The sequence below is a fragment of the Micromesistius poutassou genome (genome assembly GCF_964030765.1).
Source record: "Micromesistius poutassou genome assembly, chromosome: 21".
NCBI classification, from domain to species: Eukaryota; Metazoa; Chordata; class Actinopteri; order Gadiformes; family Gadidae; genus Micromesistius; species Micromesistius poutassou.
The window spans coordinates 5,034,632-5,057,041 of record NC_140291.1 but is presented as its reverse complement, the minus strand read 5'-3'; the positions used below and the strand labels follow the sequence as shown (position 1 = coordinate 5,057,041).

The 22,410-nt window shown below is 44.0% G+C and overlaps 2 protein-coding genes across 2 annotated transcripts in view; both read left to right on the top strand.

Annotated features, from left to right (window-relative positions):
* stxbp4 (syntaxin binding protein 4) overlaps positions 1 to 8,539 on the top strand; it is a gene marked incomplete at its 3' end in the record, with an annotated part of 50,137 nt that extends 41,598 nt beyond the window's left edge. Inside the window, exons 21-24 of the mRNA XM_084485564.1 lie at positions 890 to 947; positions 2,070 to 2,145; positions 7,726 to 7,759; positions 8,460 to 8,539. Coding sequence (XP_084341690.1) covers positions 890 to 947; positions 2,070 to 2,145; positions 7,726 to 7,759; positions 8,460 to 8,539 — 248 coding nt within the window. The remainder of the gene's footprint in view (positions 1 to 889; positions 948 to 2,069; positions 2,146 to 7,725; positions 7,760 to 8,459) is intronic.
* A 720-nt stretch (positions 8,540 to 9,259) lies between these two features.
* Positions 9,260 to 22,410, top strand: hlfb (HLF transcription factor, PAR bZIP family member b). The gene is made up of 4 exons (XM_084485334.1): positions 9,260 to 9,569; positions 11,846 to 12,280; positions 18,881 to 19,095; positions 21,211 to 22,410. Exons 1-4 carry the CDS (start codon positions 9,461 to 9,463, stop codon positions 21,424 to 21,426), a joined length of 975 nt encoding a protein of 324 aa, XP_084341460.1. The 5' UTR covers positions 9,260 to 9,460; the 3' UTR covers positions 21,427 to 22,410.

The following is a 22,410-nucleotide window of genomic DNA, read 5'->3' as shown; positions in this document are numbered from 1 at the left end:
TACACACTTTTTCCATCTAGTTTCGACTGGGATTTTGGATTGTCAGTGCCGTTAAAGTAATAAAAGGTTGTTAATGCTACTTTAACGGTACTGAAAATCCCCCCCAAAAAGGTCTATAGACCTGTTGCTAAGCTCCGCCCTTAGAACGCAGATGAGCCAATGATATTCCAGTCTCAACTATACTCGGACATCAGCTCGGACAACTCCATTGAAAACAACAGGGAGGAGGCATAATATAAGAATTTAATGGTGGATTTATGTTGTTTGTGTAAAAATAAACAAATGATGTGCTTGGGGTACATGGACAGTCGGTATTCCGAGAGGCTGCAGAATGGAGTATATTTCATCCCTTTTCCCAAGATAGAATAAAAAGTGTGTAATGTGGATCAGACTGTGTGGCAGGCCAGAATACTAACTGAATTTAAGCTTCACCTTCTGTATGTATTTTAAAGTTTTTAATATATCCCTGCATAGCGTAATGTAGTCCCTTTGGATGGCTTCTGGAAGAAATTAAATACATTTTTCGTCCAAAATCTGATTTGATTTACTGTCAGCTGACATTTTTCCATATGATTTTGTTATCTAGTCTTGTTGTTTGTCCGAGTTCGTCATGGTAACGAGGGGGGGGGACTTAGCGACAGGTGAATTGGCTCATACAGAAAAAGGCACATTCAACTCCACAGTAAATGCTCCTCACAGAGCATTTACTCAGAAATAGCTGACGGCTGGCCAAGGCATTTCTGACTAAATAATCGCCAATAAAAGCTCTTAAATCCCACCTACAGCGCCTTTAGACAAGGGCATAAAACAAAATAGAAATCTGTGATTCCAGCCTCTATAAATGTGTCGTCCTCAGTATGTTTCAAGCATCACTGTGTTTCACCCACAGGTCTACCCTATGGCTGGGACGAGGCCTACACGGCAGAGGGAGTCAAGTACTTCATCAAGTAAGATTAGTTCTCCATCTTCTTCTCTCTGTGGACAGGAGGTTACGGACTGGCCCACATCCCAAGTGTTGTATGATGGTCATTTGTGAGGGGGGGAGATGACTCATGTTGAAGAGGAAACGGTGCAGCTTCCGTTCACAGACACCAGTGGTCTAAGCAAGGACACGAGACAGGAATGAATGAGCCCGAGGAGAGTTTATCTCAGCTCACACAGAAAGAATCAACAATTCCTTTCAATGTGGGCCAGACTCAACAGTGTATTAGTTCTGCTTTCTGGTTACTTAGCTGGTTAATTACTGTAATGTGATGTGAATTAGTTCAATGGTTGGTGAGTGCTCCTTTTCACCCTTGATGCAAACCATTAAGCAGTCACACCCACGGCAACGACATGATGATATGTTATTTTTTACATCTCATTATTTAAGAATGGACGAGGCTGTAGTGGTGGCTGTAGTGGTGGCTGTAGAGAGCTCTAGAGGACGTTGTTGTTGTTGCCAGAGGGACTTCGTGGGCGGGTCTTCTTTGCTATTCTTTATTTGCTTATGTGATCAGATAAAGCAGACAGCGGACTAGTCATGTGTCATCAGTGTGTCTGACAAGCCGTGGGATCATGTCGGTTTGGAGTGGGGCAAATCATCTGTCGCACTGATATGGCATGTGTAATGGAGGAATTTATAACATAAATAAAGATAATTAAGACAAATTGATTGTGGAATTAGGGTCTCAATGCAACAATGCTACAGATGATCCATGTAGGAGGGCAAAATTATGTCAATCCCCAAACCATCTCCCCACTATTATTATAATAATAACATAATTGACTAATTTAACAATCAGCCATCTTTACTATCCCTGTTATATCATGATCATCTAACATCTAACTCTCTATCCACTCTTTCAGCACACTATCATCTCCGTATATCACCAAGCGATAACTACTGTTGATTGAGCTACTATCTCCAATAGCTTTGATCGTAAATAATCAGCTAACCTTTCACACACAGAGTGGCTCCCAAACTCAACAACTCCATCCAGTGTGACTGACTTTTGTCCTTCGGCGAAATGTTCATCAATTTTCAAACCTTTTTTTCTTTTTTCCTCTTTTCCCTTTTGATCTGATAGTCATGTGACCCAGACAACCTCATGGAGTCCACCCGTGACCCCCGTCTCCCCAAGGCCGCCCCCAGCTCCGGAGCGGGTGACGGAGGGAGAGAGGGGGGAGGAGGAGGGAGAGGAGGAGAAGAAGGAGGAGGAGGAGGAGAAGGGAAAGACCAACACGTCTGTGTAGCTAGAAACAGCGGTAGCCGTGAGAGTTAGGTTTGACAAAGTGTTTAAGGTGTAGGCTATTATTAAACATGCCAATGTCATGTGTGTCATGCCTTAATATTTAAAGGGGTCCTATTGTCCGAATCCGACTTTTCCTTGCTGAAATCTGAAACCTGCCGTGTCTATCTGTACTCCCGTGTAAAGACACTAGAAACCAAATTGGCCTGATTTGAGTCATTAGTGACGTAGTTATTGTTTCTCCTCCAAAGCACTTCCTGATCCAAAAAAATTATCAAGACCGATATCAATCTTGCACGGACCAATCTACAAGGGGAGAGTGTTTGGACGAAAACCCCCAATGAAAAAAGGTTCTGGGCTGGCTGTCCCACTACAGATGATGGACTGGCCCAACATTGTTTTTATATATACTTCAGAATCATTGTTTTGAAGATGATCTACTAAACTTGGTCGGGCTGATAGGATGCATCGAGTGATTGAGTTCTTCTGATCCTAACTGACATGTGACTTGATAAATACAAAGACTCAGTTTGATATTAGACTTCAGCTTACTGTTTAAATGTGCGGTGTATTCTCAATAACCCCAAATCAGCCCCCCAACTAAAGGCTGAATAAAAAATGTATAAAAAATTAGATTAAGAAATATTTCAGCTGACCACACACAAATTAAAATAATGATTATCAAATCAAATAAATACAAATAATAATATATGAACACACCCCATCATGCATTGTCATAACCCAACGCAGATATAGGCACACTTGAGTCGCACGGGGACAACGCATTTACAATCAGTCTCTATATGAATGTATATATTTCTCTAAAGATGTGTTGTTTGATTGTATTTTATGTAACCATGTTATCCCTTTGTGTTTCATATTCTTGCACTTTTCCCCTTCCACTTGTAGCATTCAAACACTGCCAGTTAATAAAGATTCCCCCGAAAGGTTAAAAAACTCTCTGCTTCCTTCATTTCCATGGTTTTCTGTTTATCCACCATCGTGACTCTGGATCTTTGAAGCTGATAACAGAGGAGTAGTAATATGGATTTTTTTTTTCTCTTCTACTTGGCCAGAAAAAGTTGGAAGTGGAATAGTGACTCTATATCCTCCTTTATCTCCAGAGGACCGTTGAGCACCATTCTCAAATCTGGCCACGTTCCTTCTCTCCTTGTTTTAATGCTATTCTGAGAGCAATACAAGGCTGCATTCCATAAAGCTTGTCGTAGCAAACTTTTGTCCCTAAGGCTCCCCCCAGGCAACAATAGGGTCCATATTTTTCTTCTACAAGCTTAAGCAAACTGATAATGAAATGATCAAATGCTCAGGTGCTACTCTTGTGCATCCACAAAAGATGGAAGATGGAAACACAACTCACTTTCATATAACATTCAACAGTCTTTGCAGCGGGGCATCAACCCAAAGTGATACTCATGTAGCCACACAATGATACGCATGGCTGAGGTTTTAATGGATCAGCTTTGTTTACTGCAATGGCCACTACCATATATTTAAAGCATCTACCAATTATTAACACTTTGTAAAGTACTACCATAACTAAGTATTCACTTTACTGGTTCAGTGCATTACATCATTGGAATGATCGATAAAGCTCCACTCTCTCTTTCTCTGTGTGTGTGTTAGTATGCGCAAGCATGTATGCATGCAATCTTGTGTGTGTGTTTGTGTGTGTCGGGGGGGGGGGGGGGGGGGTGCTATTGATTATGGCTCTCCCGCAGCAGCAGGTGTGGTTATATAAATATCACCATGACCTGAAACTCCTATCAGATGACACGTACTCATAAACATATACTGTAAATGCTGACCTACCCCCCCCCCCCCCAAGGCACCCAACCTCTCACACACACACACACACACACACATGCGCACGCACGCACGCACGCACACACACACAGACATGCACACATGCACACACACACACACACACACACACACACACACACACACACACACACACACACACACAAACGCAAACACACACACACACACACACACATGTACACACACACACACACACCGTATACTGTACATACACACAACCATAAATGTACACATACATGATACTTTTGTGTGTTGGGTGATACTTGGGTGATACACTCAACAGAAGTATCACCAACATGCATGTCCTCGAGAGACAACAATAGTTTTGAGTGCCTGCACATACATACAAACACACAAACAGACAATAGACTGTTTGTGTCAATAGACTAACCCTAACCATTTTTTTCAAAGGGAACTTTGTTCCCATTCTTCCAGTTTGAGGCCCATGACTTAATTCTTTACCCTAGTACTGATTTATACTCCCATGCTGTGTTTTGATAAATAGACATTGGTCTATTGGTCTGGAATCTCTGAAGGGGGAAGTGAGGTCATATGAGGGCTCGTCAGGAGCATGAGCGGGCTAATTCAGGAATGTTCTGAATTAGCGCGCTCAGCTTTGCGTGTAAACCGGCTAACCATATTGCATCCCTTGTGAGGCAAAATGCTTATAAATTGATTAGATGATTGCTTTTCAGTTGTGCTTGTGTGTGTGCATGGTGTTGTGCATGTGTGTGTATTTGTTTGTGCATGTGTGTGGGTGTATTTGTGTGTGCGTATAAGCAGAGAAGAATTAAGAAACTATATTTAGCGAGGAAGGACAAACTTCTATTACACGACTGAATTGAATATGAGTCAACAGTTGGATTCATTATACTCTTTGGTTACTCACTCAGAGCAGACAAAACAACTCAATTAAAGACAATTTTTCACATTCATTTTCACATACAGACATTTAATTTCTAAATGTGACACAGACAAATACTCCTACACATAGGGTACAATTCAAGTGAATGGCAAATGTTCCAGCAAACACCCAGAATCCGCCATAGACAGCCAAAAGCGTTGTCATTTTTTCCTCCACGGGGCAATTTGGGGAAAAGGAAGTAGGTCTATTTGGCTTGAATATGTTAATATACAAGATTCAGAGCGCTCGGTAGGCTAAATAGTAACACTACTTGATGCAAGATTTCGCCCACTCATTGTTAAAACCCGCCACTGGCTCAGCTCTGCCCTACTTTTCCCTCGCTGAGGTCGTCACAACACTGCGCAGTTTTTGCATCCACTGTTGCCAGGGAAGCTTTAATAAAACAGAGGCTGCAGGGAATAGCAGCGATTCTCCGTTGCGGTATCACCGTATCTGTGTGGTCCCGCTGTATTGTTGTTATAATACTAATAATAATATTTATACAAATAATAATAATAGACGACAATAATAGACAAATGATCTGTGTTATTTATAGAGCGAGTTTCAAGCAAGTGCTTTCCAGAATAAATAAACCTTACACATAAATCATAAGGGTATAATGTGAACATCAATAAATGGCATGTGACATGAACTACAGTAAGAGGGAGGATAATAACTAGAGAAGGGAAGGGGGTCGGGTGGCGGGGGGCAGTTTCAACTTGTTGGGCCCAACGCTGACGACAGAAGGGTTACTGTGATAAGTATTGATAGTGTAATAAACCTAGAATGTGAGGTCAGATTGTTGCGGCTAGGGGGAAATGATCAACAACCCAGGCAGCACCACAAAGGTACAAACAATATTCTTTATTTAATATAATTAATGCAGCTACCAATCATGTCAGACTGGGTAAGGTTCATGAAGTCCTCAACCCAACATGTTGTCCGCCTAAGCGAATAATCCACCACAGCAAAGTATAGGTCCTAACACGGCACACAGGGAACGTTAAAGCTATACACACACCACCCCCATAGGGCACTGCACACGTTTACAATGCAATAACAAGCCACACCAAAGACGCAATCAGACTAGGCTACATCAGGGTTCCGTTCATCATTAACCCTCCCAACCCAATCATGAAGAGGTTAGACTGCCAGGTTTAAAACAGGTTACACACACACACACACACACACAATAGAGGTTTAAACTCTCCCGGTATGCGAGACCCTCCCCCGGGGTCTAGGCTTTGGTGCTGGTAGGCAAGATAGAGATAGATAATATATTGTCCCCTTGGGGAAATTTTTTCTCAGTGAATAGACAAAGACACATGACCATTAACCACGACAACAACATACAAAAAAATAATAATAATAATAAAAAAAGATATATATATATATATATATATATATATATAAATAAACACACAACCACTGACAAGACCACAAAATCATATTTCCCACACATTACAAGGACACATCTAAGGACATTAGACTTTAGACAGACATGACATCAACACACAATCCCCTGGTTACAGATCGCAAAGAGCGTAGTGGCCAGTATTGTACATGCCATCAGAATAAATGAATAGATGTCATGTAAGACAGTATTGTGTTCCCCAGTCAGACCCGCTGAGCAGGGGAATTAAAACCTTCTTTTTAGATGTTGGTTTAAAAAGCTGATGGATTGTGGAATGAATGACTGTTTTGTCCTATTTTTGGAGAGGGCTGGATATCGAAACCTGCTACCTGATGGTAATAGTTCAAAGGTGGTGAAAATTGGGTGTTCTGTATTTGCTAAAACGTTGTCTGCTTTACTCAGTACTCTCTCTCTGTAGATGTGTTCCAGACTATTCAAATTAGTACCCAACAGCTTGCTGGCAGTGGTCACTATTTTCCGGGAGAGGGGAGAGGAGAGACGCCAGTCCAGCACTCGTGAGGCCTCAGATAAGTAGCGGAACCGGAGAACCCCTAGCTGGTAAGCCGCAAAAACTGTCTTCGCTGCCGGCAGCCCTAATAGCATGTGAACAGCAACCACCCCAAACCTTGAGTGCAGCTCGGCGTTAGCGTTAACACGTCACTTCCCAGCACCACCCACCCGTCGCCATAGATATATATATATGGTGCCTTCTATTTGTCCACCCGACTCGATCTGCGAGTCGGATTTCTGAGTTACGAACCGGAAGTTGCAAATAGAACGCCCCCGAGGTCGTAAAAACGACTCGTCAACTCGTCTGAACTCAGAGGACCCCGAGTTCAGTAAACAAAGATGGCTACTCCGAGCATCACATGTAGTAAACATTGTGGTTTTCTACTATTTTAAGCACTTGTGTTTTTGTTGTAACCAAATGAAGAAGTCGTACACATAGCACTGTACACTGTTACCTATAGGCATGTTGTTACAGTCTTATTATGTGTTAAATATCGCCTATTTTGTAGCTTGTGCCGCTGAAATTGGCTAGACACGCTCCATGTTGCTATGACAACAATGCCGATTCTTGAGCAGAAAGCAGAGCTCCGACTCGTCTTGTTGTGTGCCAAATAGAACGAAAAACCCGGGGTCACTCGTTTTACGAGACGGATGTGACGTCACACCCGAGCTGCAAGTCGCGATTACGAGACAAATAGAAGGCACCATTAGAACACTAGATGTCTCGTCCGTGCTGCTGGCCAATGGAGTCGAACGTCCGCACTGGTGGCCATCTTGCCACAGTTAGCTCACTCACCCATAACATTGACTGTGTCCCAATTCAGGGGCTGCATCCTTTGAAGGACGCGGTCTATGAAGGTGTGGCCTTCGTAGACCGCAAAGGCCACACCGAAGGCCGAACGAGCGTTGTTAAATGAGGCGGTCTAGCCTACAGAGCATTTCCGGATTACGTGACCAGCCGTTAACGTCCTTTACCTTGCGTGACCACGCGCCGCTCCTGTCTCCTAGTATAAGTAGGTGCGACCAATGAATTAACGCAACCCGCTCTTAGATCCCTCCCCCCACACAAGATAGTCAAAACAATGCCTTTATACAACGTCCTTCATTACAATAGGCTGGTTTTATTAAAACGTATGCACATCCCAGCCATATGATCGACACAAGTGACTTTAACAATGAGACTACAATTTGCGTGAGTCGATTTTTTTTTGTAGGATTATTAACCGTAGGGAAGCCTAAGACTACAATTCATGCCCATAACCACTAAAGTTACGTTCAATTATGTCTGACTTGATGTGCAACATTAGATTTTCTTTATCCTCTTACTTCGAATTCAACAAGGTGGTAGAGGCGTTCCCTTTTTTTTTTTTTTTTTTGATTGACTTGTTGTTCTACTGCTTTTACTGCGCGTAAAAGCACACGAGTTGCAATGTGACCAGGCGGTGGACTGGAACGGGATGGGAGAGAGTGGACGACATCAAAAGCTACCCGCCTCGCTATTGGACGAAAATAGGTCAACCCCGCCCCTTTAAATGACCACCGTTCTGCTTTGCGCTAGGCTGGCTGGGCCGGGGGGGCGCGGCCAAGTCTGTGGAAAGCGTCACAAGGGAAAAAAAGCAGAGGGCCTCGCTTACATGATGGCAGCAGTTTTCTTCCTCTCATCCAGGGCCCATTTCAAGGAAAAGGCCCACCTGACATTTACTGATGCAACATTTTCGACCACGCGCTAAGTGAAACTCTCATCTCATCCCCAACCACCTTCTCCTCGCTTAGAATAGTTTTCAGTTAAATCGTCACTGTAACACTATCTGCCGTTTGGGACCCATAGTTGTTTCATGAACTTCATCAAACGCATAAATAGGCTACAAAAAGTGTACCTGTAGGCCTATTGTTGTTGTATTTTCTTTGTAAAATGTATTCCAGTATTCACTAATGTTCTGCGTCAATGTGTGTCGTTTTAAATATGTGCATGTTTTAATTTGCGCATGGAGAAAATGAGAGATAAATATTGACCTGTGTGAGGAGATAAGCAATACATGTATTGGGCGCGTAGTTACTGTATATGAGAGCTCAGTGGGCGGTACCTCGCGCTCTTATCATTGGCTTGTAGAGTTAGTCGGTAACGCCTACTTGACGTTCGGCTTCATTGATTGGTCTATTTACGGCGCGAGGTTCCGCCCACTGTACGTCCGGACCCTTGGATATGAAACGCAACTATGATGTGGTGCTGCTGGTTGCTTCTCATGGTTTGAAGACACGCACCTCAGTTCTCACACATGGAATCGTTGATCGTCTTGTGAAGCCCAGCGCGCTTTTTTTTTTTTTGTTGTGTGTGTGTGTGTGTGTGTGTGTGTGCAAACCAAAACACTTCACATTCGGTCTGTCCATCGCTGACGGGCTTCTGCGTTTGTTACTCTTTGAGTTCAATCATTTTTACCTCCCTAATAATTAATTTTCTTCCGACTATTTTTCGCATGTGATATTGTTTTTCGCCCCGTTCGGAGACAAGGAGGACTATCCAAGGCTTTCATTGAAATCTCCACGGTTAAAGACGCCACAATGGAGACAATGTCAAGACATCTCCCCGTGAGTTTTTTACCTTCAGCGACACACGGCGTCCTCAAATCCCTGTTGGAAAACCCGATGAAGCTGCCTCTCCACCATGAAGGTAAACATCCACTCACTCACTGGGCTGCAAAAGTACATTTCATCTATCCTGCGTCTAAAGCAGAATCATTGTTATTGTTTGTATTGTTATTGTTGTATTATCATTTTTGTTGTTATCATCATTATTACTTTTATGATTTATTGTTAATATTATTGTTTTCTTATTGTTACTATTATAATGACTATAATTATACCATCGTCATGGTTTTGAGTGTTGTTATCACGAGCTAGGTAATCGGTTGATATTCTGCATGCGCAAATTGCCTGAGCGGATCATGGGGAATTGAATGTCAACAGGCAGGAGTGGAGAAGAATTCCAGTTATGCTGTCTGACCTGCACCCTAATGTTCACTTCTAGGCTGTCAAATGTGAATAGGAACGCCTCCCTTTATCTCCACTCATTAGAAACAAACAATACAACGAACATGTGAAAGACAAACAAACAAAACAATGAAGGAAACAAAGAAAGTAGTGCCATTCAGAAGTCTTGAGTATTTATATAATTACAATACTCAATGATGCTAATAGGCTTTTGGTGATATATTATATGATATATCATGAAAGGTTTCTCTTGTTAAAAACTATAGTTTCAAAGACAATTCTGGAGCCCTTAATATCCTTAACTTGGCTTGCTCAACTCTTAGCTTTCTTTAAAGTATTTACTTGTTTTTATGAAGTACTCAAGACCAAACTACCTAGCCTTGATACATTTAAGTGAGAGTTACCAAAGCCAATGTTTACAACACCTTCCCTTCCTCCTGGTGTCTTTATCCCTGTGCTGGGTAATAAGATGGTACCGTTTCCACTGTAACACTGTTCAGCCCTGCTGAAATTTGCTTTCCCCTTCTATAGGTTCCACTTAACACTTTCTACTTCTCCTTGCTTATGTGATGGCTCAGAAGGTGTTATCTATTATTGAGTATTTCTCTGAACTCAGAATGTTGGCCTAAAAACTTTAACTGCAAAAAAACCCCGCTCATTATAGCCTTGCTGAAGAGCTGTATCAACAGCTCAACTTCCCCTATCCTACACGTCCCACAACAACAAGATGCAACAAGATGCTCAAACCTGTTGCTCAATGACACCTCTTGATAATCACTGTCCCATGACACCCTGCCCCTTAATAGTGCTCAAGGTGAGATTTACGGTTTGTAAAGAGAGAGAGAAGAGGGCAGGATTCTTAACAACAATAGGAAAAAACTCTCCCTCCCTCTCTGCTCATTTACTAATTTTCTCTGCCTTTGGGAAGTCTTACATTCCTGCACCTGTGACTTACCGGGAAGATGGATCCCCTGAAAGAAGCAGGGGAAAGATGTCCTGATTGGTCAGAAATGAGCCGAGAGTGGTCTTTGGCTATTACATTTCCAACATATTACTGTAATGATGCCTTACAAATGCCAGCCAACCATCCGTAAACTATTAGTGAGGGCAATGTTCTGCTGGAATATCTGTTCTGCTTGACTGCGCCTGCCTCTGAAGGAGGGAGCAGAGAGGGTTGTTTTCCTGAGAGATGTTTTCCTGGGTTGTTTATTTAAAAAAATCTTGTTTTCTTCTCTCTCACTTTACACTGCTCGAATCCTACCTACAGCAGCTTTAATGACACAAATTTGTATTCACTTTATATCCCCTACCTCTTCCTTAACGAGGGGAATTTGTATCACTGTAGGACAAAGTTTACTCCGAAATCGCATTAAAAATGATTATGTATTAACTACCCCTCAATTTGTATTGTATTATTTGTCCTTGGTGGAATGTTAAATGAGACTGTGTTGCAAAGGATACACCTTTTGCCTTATCTTAACTTTATCCATGCCATTTATTAACACTATCCTATCCTTATCTTTACCCTATCCTATCCATATATTTTAGCCTATCCATCATTATCTGGTAACAGTTTACAATAAGGGTCCATTAGTTAACCATTAATTCACGTTATTTAATGCAGAAAAAAGGGTTATTATATAGCATAAGCCTAGGGGTTGGGGCATGTGTTTTGATTAAGGTTAGCGTTAGTGGGTTGATTTTAGGATTAACCCTGACCATATTATATATTGTATAGGTGAATACATTAGTAAACACGAACACCATTACCTGCGTTAACATGAACTACATTACTAAACATGAGTAAAGGTTCACTCAACTAATAGTTAACTGCTTAGTGAATGCGTATCATTGCATTAACAAATGATCATGAATGGATATTTATGTACCCTTATGGCAAATCAGTATCCCTTATCTTAACCCATCCTCATGTATCCTTATCTTAACCCCTCTCAGTGCACAACAAGGAGCAGGAGAAGGAGAAGAGCCTGGAGGAGGAGAGGAACGCACCCCAGTCGGCCTTCCTGGGGCCCACCCTGTGGGACAAGACCCTGCCCTACGACGGCAACAACTTCCAGCTGGAGTACATGGACCTGGAGGAGTTCCTGTCAGAGAACGGCATCCCCTCCAGCCCCGCCCAGAACCCCCTTCGCCACCCCCACCACCAGCACCACCCCCACCCCCACCACCACGACCAGCACCCGTCACAGGCGCCGCCGCCCCTGCCCCATTGCCAGCCGGCCATCCAGATGACCCCCACGACCCCGGCCCCCCTTGGCGCCACGCCGTCGCCCTTGGTGATGGACCTCAGCGCCCACGCGGCGGTCGTCGCCCCGCACGCATCCGCCATGGCTTCGCCCAACTGCATGCACAGCAGTCCCGTCAGAGCAGGTAATGCACATGACAGGGAAACACACACACACACACACACACACACACACACACACACACACTCGCTCACTCACTCACTCACTCACTCACTCACTCACTCACTCACTCATGCGCATACATACATACATACACACATACACACAAACACACACACTCACACACACACACACACACACACGCACACACACACACACGCACACACACACACACACACACACACACACACACACACACACACACACACACACACACAGAGCTGTTGTCAGAGCGTGTTAACTTAGCGTTAACTGGGAAATGTTTGCGATCCCCAATGGATGTCCTCCAGGCCTTTTGGTTGGGCTTCTTTTGCTGGATAACTGTTGCTCTGAATTTGATTAAATGTCATTGCTGTGTATTTCAGTTAACATCTGTTGCTCTGTATTTTATTTGCTTTCAGTGAAGCACATTGTGACGTCTGTCCTTGAAAGGTGCAATATAACTAAACTTTTAATTATAATCATTATGGTACTTATTGTATAATTCATGTGGGAATTGAGGAATTTATACACGAGAAATATAAAGAGCAAAAATACACGTGAAGAGAATGCAGGTGATCCGTGATGAGGACCACACCAGGTCACCGGGTTCAAACGGCATTGGGTAGCACCTTGAGCTACATGAGAGGAGTTGATTGATTCCCTGGCATGTTGGGTGAGGCGTTTGCTTGACATCTGTCTGGCAGAAAGTTTACGGATGCGGCTGTGGGTCCCAAATGAAGAGGCGGAACAACTTGACAGGACTCGCTTTTGCTTTGGCCAATTCCTTCCAGAACACACACACACACACACACACACACACACACACACATACACACACACACACACACACACACACACCAACACGGACACGCACACACACACACACACACACACACACACACACAATCACCCAACCCATGTCCTCTCCCCGCCCTCCACAACAGAGCCGGGCGATAATTGTCTCTGGTGACGAGTGAGGATGATGATACTCAACGAACATTACTGTTGTGCGCCCTGCAGCGTTCTGCACGCTCTGTAATTAGGGAACTTGGCTGGCGGTTGACGTTCGATTTCCTCGACCTTTGAGTTCAAGCACGGAACAGACTTAAACGAGCCATTGATGATATGGAAATTTAATTAGTAACACACTTTTTGGTTGATATCTCTGTGTCTCTGCGCTGCAATCGTCGTGCACACCCTGATCTACGGACCTTGTGATCTCACTCTGTAGCTTGTGCTCTGCCCTGGTGGTTTGTTGCTGTTGAGAGGGCAAGAGAGGGAGAGAGGGCAATTGAGTGTGAGGGTGAGAGAGAGCGAACCCGGAGCTAGAGAGGACGAGGCGAGATCCAGAGAATAAGAGCGGGAGAGAGGGAGAGAGGAAAACGAAAGAGAGCGCATGCGTGAGAACCAGAGAGGCCTACTGTGGAGCGTGTTCTGGCATGAACTCAGTATTTTTCAGTATATGCTGTACCTTCCTAAACTGGGCCACAACGAGTGGATCATCTCCCCTTTCTCAATGTTTATATATCACGTTTCTTTCTAAGTCATCTTAGATTGTACACTAGTTATTATGATTATTTTACATTTACGTCATACATTACAACATATTTGCATTTATATACAAATATATATATATATAAAAATATATATAGAGAGATATTTATTATGAATATATATTTATAATATATATGAATTTGTATATTTGTATTATTTAGTTAACTGGTTCTTGATATTGCCATATGTAATCTGTGCGTAATTCTTTAATTTGTGCTTTAGAAGATTATCTTTGTTGTTGCGACAAAAGAGCTGTCACATCAAGGGCAATGCAAAGACAATGCAGACGCAAAATCAAGAAAAGGCAGGGAGTGTCTGAACTTGGCATGTTTACCTGACCCGAGTAGAATTAGGCCAGGGGCAGGTTGAACTCACTGGGCTGATCATACGTGACACATGAGTTAAAGAAGATCAACAGGCTGCTCTTGTGAGGTCGAACTAAAGCCCCTTCTTCCTTTTAGTTCTACCCAAACTGATGATGTTTGTGTTGTGTTCTCTCACTCTCTCTCTCTTTCCCATCTCACTCCTCACTCGCGCTCTCTGAATTCTATCTCTCTCCTCCCTCTCTCTCTCCTCCCTCTCTCTATCTTGCTCTCTGTTGTTGCCCTCTTCCTCTTCCTCTCTCTCTTTCTCTCTCCCTTTCTACTCCCACTCTCTCTTGTCTGTCTCTCCCTCTATGTCCCTGTCCCTTGCGTGTGTGTGTATGTGTTTGTGTGTGTGTGTGTGTGTGTGTGTGTGTGTGCGTGTGTGTGCGTGTGTGCGTGTGTGTGTGTGTGTGTGTGTGTGTGAGAGAGTGAGTGTTCCCTATCTGCTGAACGCTAGGTAACCCTGCGGGTGCCTGCAGCCTTATCGCCTTAAGCGGCCGTCCAGGGGGAAGGCATGTCCCAGATTATACCATAGATTATGTTGCTATGTTTAGACACTGTCCCTGAGGTTCCAAATAAAGTCAGAGTCAGAGCGCTCTCCTGCACCTATGGGCTACTGTGCACACTCTAGTGCCAGGTTTCCTATAACCAAGCTTTAAATACGAATGAGTATTTATAAATGAACGCACAATGACTTTGATCCTGATGTCAAACAAATGACCTTTCAGAGGCTATCGAAAATTATATATAAAATGTCTGTTTTATCCCGGGGTAAATAACATGCATGGAGCTCAGCTCGGAACAATGAGAAATGTGACAAACCAACTTGAACTTAGACAGGAATCCGGTTATCTGTAATCCATTAGGCTGATGTTGGAAGCCTTATGACCAGCGACCCTTTTCACACTCCCTCGTCTCTCTTAAATAACAAACATACCAACGGCCCAACTCGGTCACTTCTAACGCATGGAAGTAAAATAAAAGGTAAAATCTCTTGTAGTCAGTTAACCTCATACCTAAATAGTTAACCTCTCTCCTGATGCTTGTCGCGTTCCATTATCAGTCTCTCCCTCATCACGCTACAAAACACATCCGTGCACACCTAAACCCTGCACACTCTGACCCCACATATAACTTTATTAGCTCACAATAAACAAAACAAATAAGCGGCTATTTCTTACGTTAGATGAGGGTTAAATCACATTGAACATGGATTAATTACCCGTTTATAAAACAAATGAAACACAAAATAAATAACATACTAACGTAAGAGGCAAGTTTGGCAAGGGCTCTGCAACTATACATATATATAGTGTAGAAATATATAGATTGTGTGTGTGTGTTGTTACCTAAGTACATGCATCATTACAGACTCAGTGCTGTTACACCATTAGCATTAAGATAATTACGACATACTATCAATCACAGAAGGAGACGTTTGCCGTCACAGGAGAAGAACAGGACCCTTATAAGACCTACAAATGCACAATATTATGTTATATTGAGAAGACAAGGGAGGGGAGACAGAAGGTTGTTATCCCTCTGGTCCATAAGAGGGCTGTTTTGAGAGCTCATGTTCTGACAACAACAACTACCACTGATTAAATTTGCTGAAGGGTAACACACACACACACACACACACACACACACACACACACACACACACATACACACACAGGTGCGCGCACACACACACACACACACACACACACACACACACACACACACACACACACACACACACACACAAGCACAGGCACACACACACACACACACACACACACACACACACACACAATGTTTTGAGTATTCACTCATTCATGTCATTGCAGCTGGGAAATGGTCTGAAATGTTACCTTACGAGGCAAAATGTAATTTCAGGAAGAGAGCGCTGGAGACGTGAGTGAGGGTTGGTGGGAGTTGGGGTAAGAGTTGGTTAGAAAGTAAAACAGACCGGGTAAAGGGAAAGGTAAAGAGAAAGGTTTCATTACTTTGTAAGGATCCTTTCCATAATGTTCTCTGCTTATAGTAACAATCTAAGTCAGAGGCAAAAACATGCACTTTAATATTAATTAAAGTGCATGAATATTTGAATATTTCCAAAATTGTTGTCTGCACTAGTCACTTTCCAAAATGATGGAAAAACAAGGTCCAGGTTAATTGATCAAAGGGAATTTTTTAGTCTTTTTTTTTTCAGCACCCACCAGTTCTAAATTCTCAATTCTGAGTTAAACATTTTCTAGTTCTTAGTTATTTGGTGTGGTTATTTTGGGTATAAAGGCGCAGCAAACAAAACAAAAACACAGATTGTGGATTTGTGGTTGGTATATATCATTCATAGTTTATTTATGAGCAACAGCCGTAGCTAAACTAAAACAAATCTTCAATCATCAAGTCACCCAATATAGACTTTGCTCTCAGCTCTGGTTGTTTTCAGGGGTTTTCATGAAGGAGAATTCACAGCCTGCTAGGTGGATCCTAACAGCTTGTGATGGCCCTATTGGGGGCCTCCCTCAGGGGCCCCTCTCTCTACCTGACCCTGACCTCCCTGTGGCTGCTGACCAGAGCCAGCTGAACACACATAAAAACACACTTTCCCAGAACCGGAGGGGCTCCTGTTTCTCTGCATGTACCCCGCTCGCCCCTTGCCCTTCGCTCTAAGTATGCATATACACACACACGCCACACATATGTACACGCCACACATACGCACACACACACACACACACACACACACACACACTACATTTTTTACTCATATGGGCGGCCTTGATGTGTGGCGGCAGATGCCTAATCCTCGAGAATTAGACATTTACTGAGGTGCTGGGATAGGCGCTAAATACGCCTCGATAATTAACACACCGCCGTATAATTAGCTGTTCGTTATCAGATAGAGAGAGAGAGAGAATAATGGAGACAGAATGTCTGCCTCTTTACAGGTCACAACCAGATTTTCAAGCTGTCATTATCATGCTATGTTACCCCAGAGATGAGCTCTGTGTGGTAGTTGCCACGTAATAACATACCACTGTTTGAATAAAAACATGGGTGTGTTTACTATTAGTTCATTTGTTGGATTAGCTGATCATTATTGTCAGGATTTATTTGTGGAATGTTGCTGTTGGGCCATTCACTTCTGTATAGTCTCGCTAATCTCCCGCTTGCTTCTTACATGTGTTGAGCAAGCCTGCAGAGTATTTACTGCCAGTCCATTATATAACAGACTGTAACGGTGGACTGACCATCACTTCTGACAATCACTCTGACCAGTGGGCTCGCCAGACTGGTGACCTCTAGCTGATTATGTCTGTGCACACACATAATCTGCTCGAGGTCACCACACGCACACGTTTTTTCTGTGCGTGTGTGTGTGCGTGAACTCACGTGTACGTGTCAGGTTCCACGAGGTTTAAGAGTCAGCTCAAGATAAGTGGAGTGGAGAAGGGGGGGGGAGCAGTAGGAGGTGGTGCTGGTGGTGCTGGTGGTGGAGGGGTGGGAGGCAAAAGGGAAGGGGTGGGAAGAGGTCAGGAGATGCAGAGGGGAGAGGGAAGGATGGATGGAGCGAGAATTGAGAATTGGTGAGCTGGAGGAATGATAGATGGAGGGATCAAATGGACGGATGGAAGGATGGGCTGAGGATGTTTGGATGGTTGGAGGCTGAATGGATGAATAGGTGGATGGATGGATGAATATACGGCATGTTTGGATAGGTGGAAGGACTGCGGGGTAGATGTGAGGTGGGGGGGAGGGGAGAAGAAAGATGGAACAAGAGAAGAGGGGAGAGGATGAGAGGGAGGGTAGGAGAGACAATGCAGAGGAGGATATGGAGAGGCCATTATGCACATTAGTCGGGTCAGAGTTGAATTCCTATGAAAATTGAAACAGGAGGCGAGTACTCTTGAGAAGCGTACAGATGAACAGAACAACGCTCGCAAAACACAAGAGGCCGAGGGGGCGTTATAGAGGAGAGCATTTTTGTGTGCATTGGCACTGTGCATCAGAGGCAGAATCTGCATTCCTACCATTTATATATTTATATTTAGCAGTGCTAATTGTATTATTTACCTGTAGCGGCCAATACTGACTCCCACACTGTATATTTTGCCCACCCCAATAAAAACAGATTTGTTTTGTGGGATTTGGAGCCAATCGGATAAGAGTCTCTAAAAAAAATAAAAAAAATAAAAATACAGGAATTTGGGTGGCCACAGATTGATCTACTGTGGAATTTTGCATCTTTGATTTACCTTTAGGAACAAATTCTCAGCCAAATTGTTGCTCTCTAACTTTTAAGTGATCGTTTGCTTTTTTGTACTGGAGGACCTTGGCTGAATGATTCAAGCTAAAATAACTAATTATGAATTATATAATAAAAAAAAATGAATGAAAATTGAATTATATAATAATAATAATAAGGAAATGTCTATATATCAAAGATGACACTACTGACTCACTAAATTCAGAAAGATCAGTCAAAGGATACACGTTTCAGTTATTTATATATCAACATAGTCAACAGAACAGTTAAGGGTTGTAAACGAACCCTGTAGTATTTGTTCATTCTATGTTTTGAGTCGCTCAGTTATTCAACCGAAAGATCATCTACGGCCGTCGTACAGCCGAGTGTGAATCTCCCCCTTTTTCTCCCCCATGCCCTCTCTCAGGCCTCCCCACCTCCAGAAACACACCGAGCCCCATTGACCCAGACTCCATTCAGGTTCCAGTGGGCTACGAGCCCGACCCGGCCGACCTGGTGCTGTCCAGCGTCCCGGGACAGGAGATGTTCGACCCTCGCAAGCGCAAGTTTTCCTCTGAGGAGCTGAAGCCCCAGCCCATGATCAAGAAGGCCCGCAAGGTCTTTATCCCTGAAGACTGCAAGGTCAGTTGGTTTCAATGTTTCGGTTGGGAGTTTGTTTCAATATTTTGATCAACACATTCTCAATCCGAGTTCGTCAAAAATCGACGCAAGGGGTTTCGGCATCAACTGCTGATGCAAAGGGTGTCCTCCATGGCGATATCTGACGCCCAGGGAAAGCGCTCCCGCAAATCTTTTTTCCGTAGGATGGTAGGGGCAAGTACCGCCTTTTAGGGCTAGGGTAGTAGTGGTTAGGGTAGTAGTAGTTAGGGTTAGGCTTAGGGTAGTAGTGATTAGGGTTAGGGTTAGGGTAGTAGTTGTTAGGGTTAGGGTTAGGGTAGTAGTGGTTAGGGTTAGGGTTAGGGTTAGGGTAAGGGTTATGCACTTATCACTGTTCTCCGTGGAGGGAATACATTGTAATGAGTTGAAAACCCCCTGCTTCGAATGAAAACGCACAAGGACACCCTTTGCGTCAGCAGTTAATGCCAAAAGCCCCTGACCAAGCGTCGATTTTTGGCAAACTCAGTGAAACTGTGTTGGTTTTGATTAGGAGTTGGTTTCAATGTTTTGCTTTGAGTTGGTTCTGAACTTTTGACATCCTACGTTTGATAACCTGGCATAGCTGCTGTTATCTCCCAGATTAGAAATAAAAATAAATAAAAGATAAATTAAATTCATAACTATCAGATTGGATCCACTCCCTATTTCAAAACGAGGGTTGTATTTTCAACCCTAAAACAAATATTAATAAAATCTGGGAAGTAATATCTGCAAAAAAAAAACACTGAAATCACCAACCGTCGTGCAAGCAACCGGTCATGAGCATCGCTATGAGTGTCACACAAATAATGAGTAAGCACGCCTCGAGGATTTAGCCGCCATTGTTGTGTCTGCACTGTGGTTGCATTCAGACAGCGGCAACGATGAGGGTGTGTGTGTGTGTGCATGTGTGTGTGTTAATGGTGATTAGAGCTCTCTGGCGTCCATGACAGGGCTTAAGGCAACCGCAACCTGGAACTCTGTGGGAACGCACACACTGCCGGGATCTATCGCTTTGACTCTTTCTAAACAATGACTGTGTCTGTTTCTGCATCCATCTCTTTATGGCTCTCCCTCTATCCTTCGCTGTCTGTCTTGCTTACTATCTCTCCTATACCGTCTCTGTTGATCCCTCCTTCCTCGTCGTCCTCCTTCTCACCCTTCTGTCTCATCCTTTCTATAATTCTCTCTCTGTTCCCTTCTCTTCGGATGTCACCGTCTTTCGCTCTCTCTATCTCTAACAGTCATTTTGGGTCTCACTCGCTCTCTGCCTCCAGCTACTCCACCTGACACTGTGATAGGCCAGCTGTATCCGTGCGTTCCCATTGGTCTAAAGCCTCAGTGGCTGCTACTCCAGTGTGCAGCATCAGATCAGACTGTCCTGGTTTAGGAGATTATCTCCCGGCTCCTCATTCACTCTGAGTGGTGCCATGAGTCACAATCTCTCCCGTCTTTCTCTCTCTCTCTCTCTCTCTCTCTCTCTCTCTCTCTCTCTCTCTCTGTGGGCCACCTCTTCCCTTAAACCACCTCTCCTCTCTCCCTCTCTTATCATCTCTCCTCACCCTCTCCTTACCTCTTCCCAGGGACCACATAGACTCCATTGTACAGTTTCTATTGCATCTTCTCGCTTTGTCTGAGAAAACCGACAAAACGATTACAGCAACAAAGAAACATCAGTGTCATCTCAGGCCATGTCTACAGTGATACAATACCTGTGCAAATGTAGTACCGGTAAATCCAAGCACCTACTCGACATACGGATTTGAGACTCGGCGTCTACTCAAGGGCACGATTGTGACAAGCGACTCTGCATTGATTATCTCTCGATGTGAACTCACTGTTAGATTGAATTACACAAGGTCCTTCGAGATAATGAATCAAAAATATATCACTGGTATTCCCATATTTTATTCCAATTGTCGTTCTTATTGCTATCTTCTCATGTCTCTGGATTCGATCCACATCACTTGCTTGCATCACTTAGACTTGCTGCACATGAACCCTCCCTTCCATGGGGAAATACTGTCTGTACTTGTTCACTCCAACCATTCACTCACTCACTAGCCTCTCTCTCCCGTCCCCCCTTGTGCCATCGAGCAGGATGACAAGTACTGGGCCCGGCGCCGGAAGAACAACGTGGCGGCCAAGCGGTCCCGGGACGCACGGCGGCTGAAGGAGAACCAGATCGCCATCCGGGCAGGCTTCCTGGAGAAGGAGAACAACGCGCTGCGGCAGGAGGTGGTGGAGCTGAGGAAGGAGCTGGGCCGCACCAAGAACATCCTCACCAAGTACGAGGCGCGGCACGGGGCCCCGTGAGCAGGGGGGCCGACACCGAGACCACACACACACACACACACACACACACACACACACACACGCACACGCACACACACACACACACACACACACACACACACAGACGTACACACATACATGCATACACACATATGCAGACACACGTACAAACACATACATGTATACATGGACACAAATACATACACGCATATACACACACACACACACCAGATGCACACAAGAACATACACACACACACACACACACAAGCAGGCTCTCACACACACACACACACACACACACACACACACACACACACACACACACACACACACACACACACACATACACACACAAGAACCCCAAACATGCACCCAGAGACAGACATCCCCCCCCACCCCCCCACACCACCCACCCACCTTCCAGCCAAAACTAAACAAGACCAACATCCAAACACACACAGACACACGCACACACACACACACACACACACACACACACACACACACACACACCACCCGCTTCTTCTGTACTATCCTCGCAGACTCTTGTATGGTTACCATAACGACTCCGGGATTACTACACTGCCACTCATTAACCCCGCCCTGCTCACTCACCTTCAACCGCCCCTGCCACCGGAGGTTTGAGGAGGATTCACCGCTGCATCTACCCGGCCCCGCCCCCACCATGGTTACACCACTGTCCATCATCAGCTCTCTGAAAGAAAAAAAGAAGCATAAAAAAGAAAATCTGTGATAACAAAAATCTCATAATAATTGTTATCCCTGTCGACACTTGTGTATTACTTTCTTTCCCGCAACACCTTGCCGCTCGCTCCGCCCTCCCCCCTCCCCCCCCCCCCCCCTTCCTTTTGTTGTTATTAATGAATTACACAGACTGTGTTGTAACTTGTGTTTATCTGTATCATAAATTTTTTTATCCCGAAAACAAAATGTCTCTCAGTGATTTTCCTTTAGTGCTCGAGTGGTCGTCGAATATTTGTCT

Excerpts from the sequence above, each read along its gene's own strand:
- hlfb (XM_084485334.1), top strand. The coding sequence starts at position 9,461 with ATGGAGACAATGTCAAGACATCTCCCCGTGAGTTTTTTACCTTCAGCG. Across the intron at positions 9,570-11,845 it reads GCTGCCTCTCCACCATGAAG|TGCACAACAAGGAGCAGGAG; the intron begins GTAAACATCCAC and ends AACCCCTCTCAG. Across the intron at positions 19,096-21,210 it reads TTATCCCTGAAGACTGCAAG|GATGACAAGTACTGGGCCCG; the intron begins GTCAGTTGGTTT and ends GCCATCGAGCAG.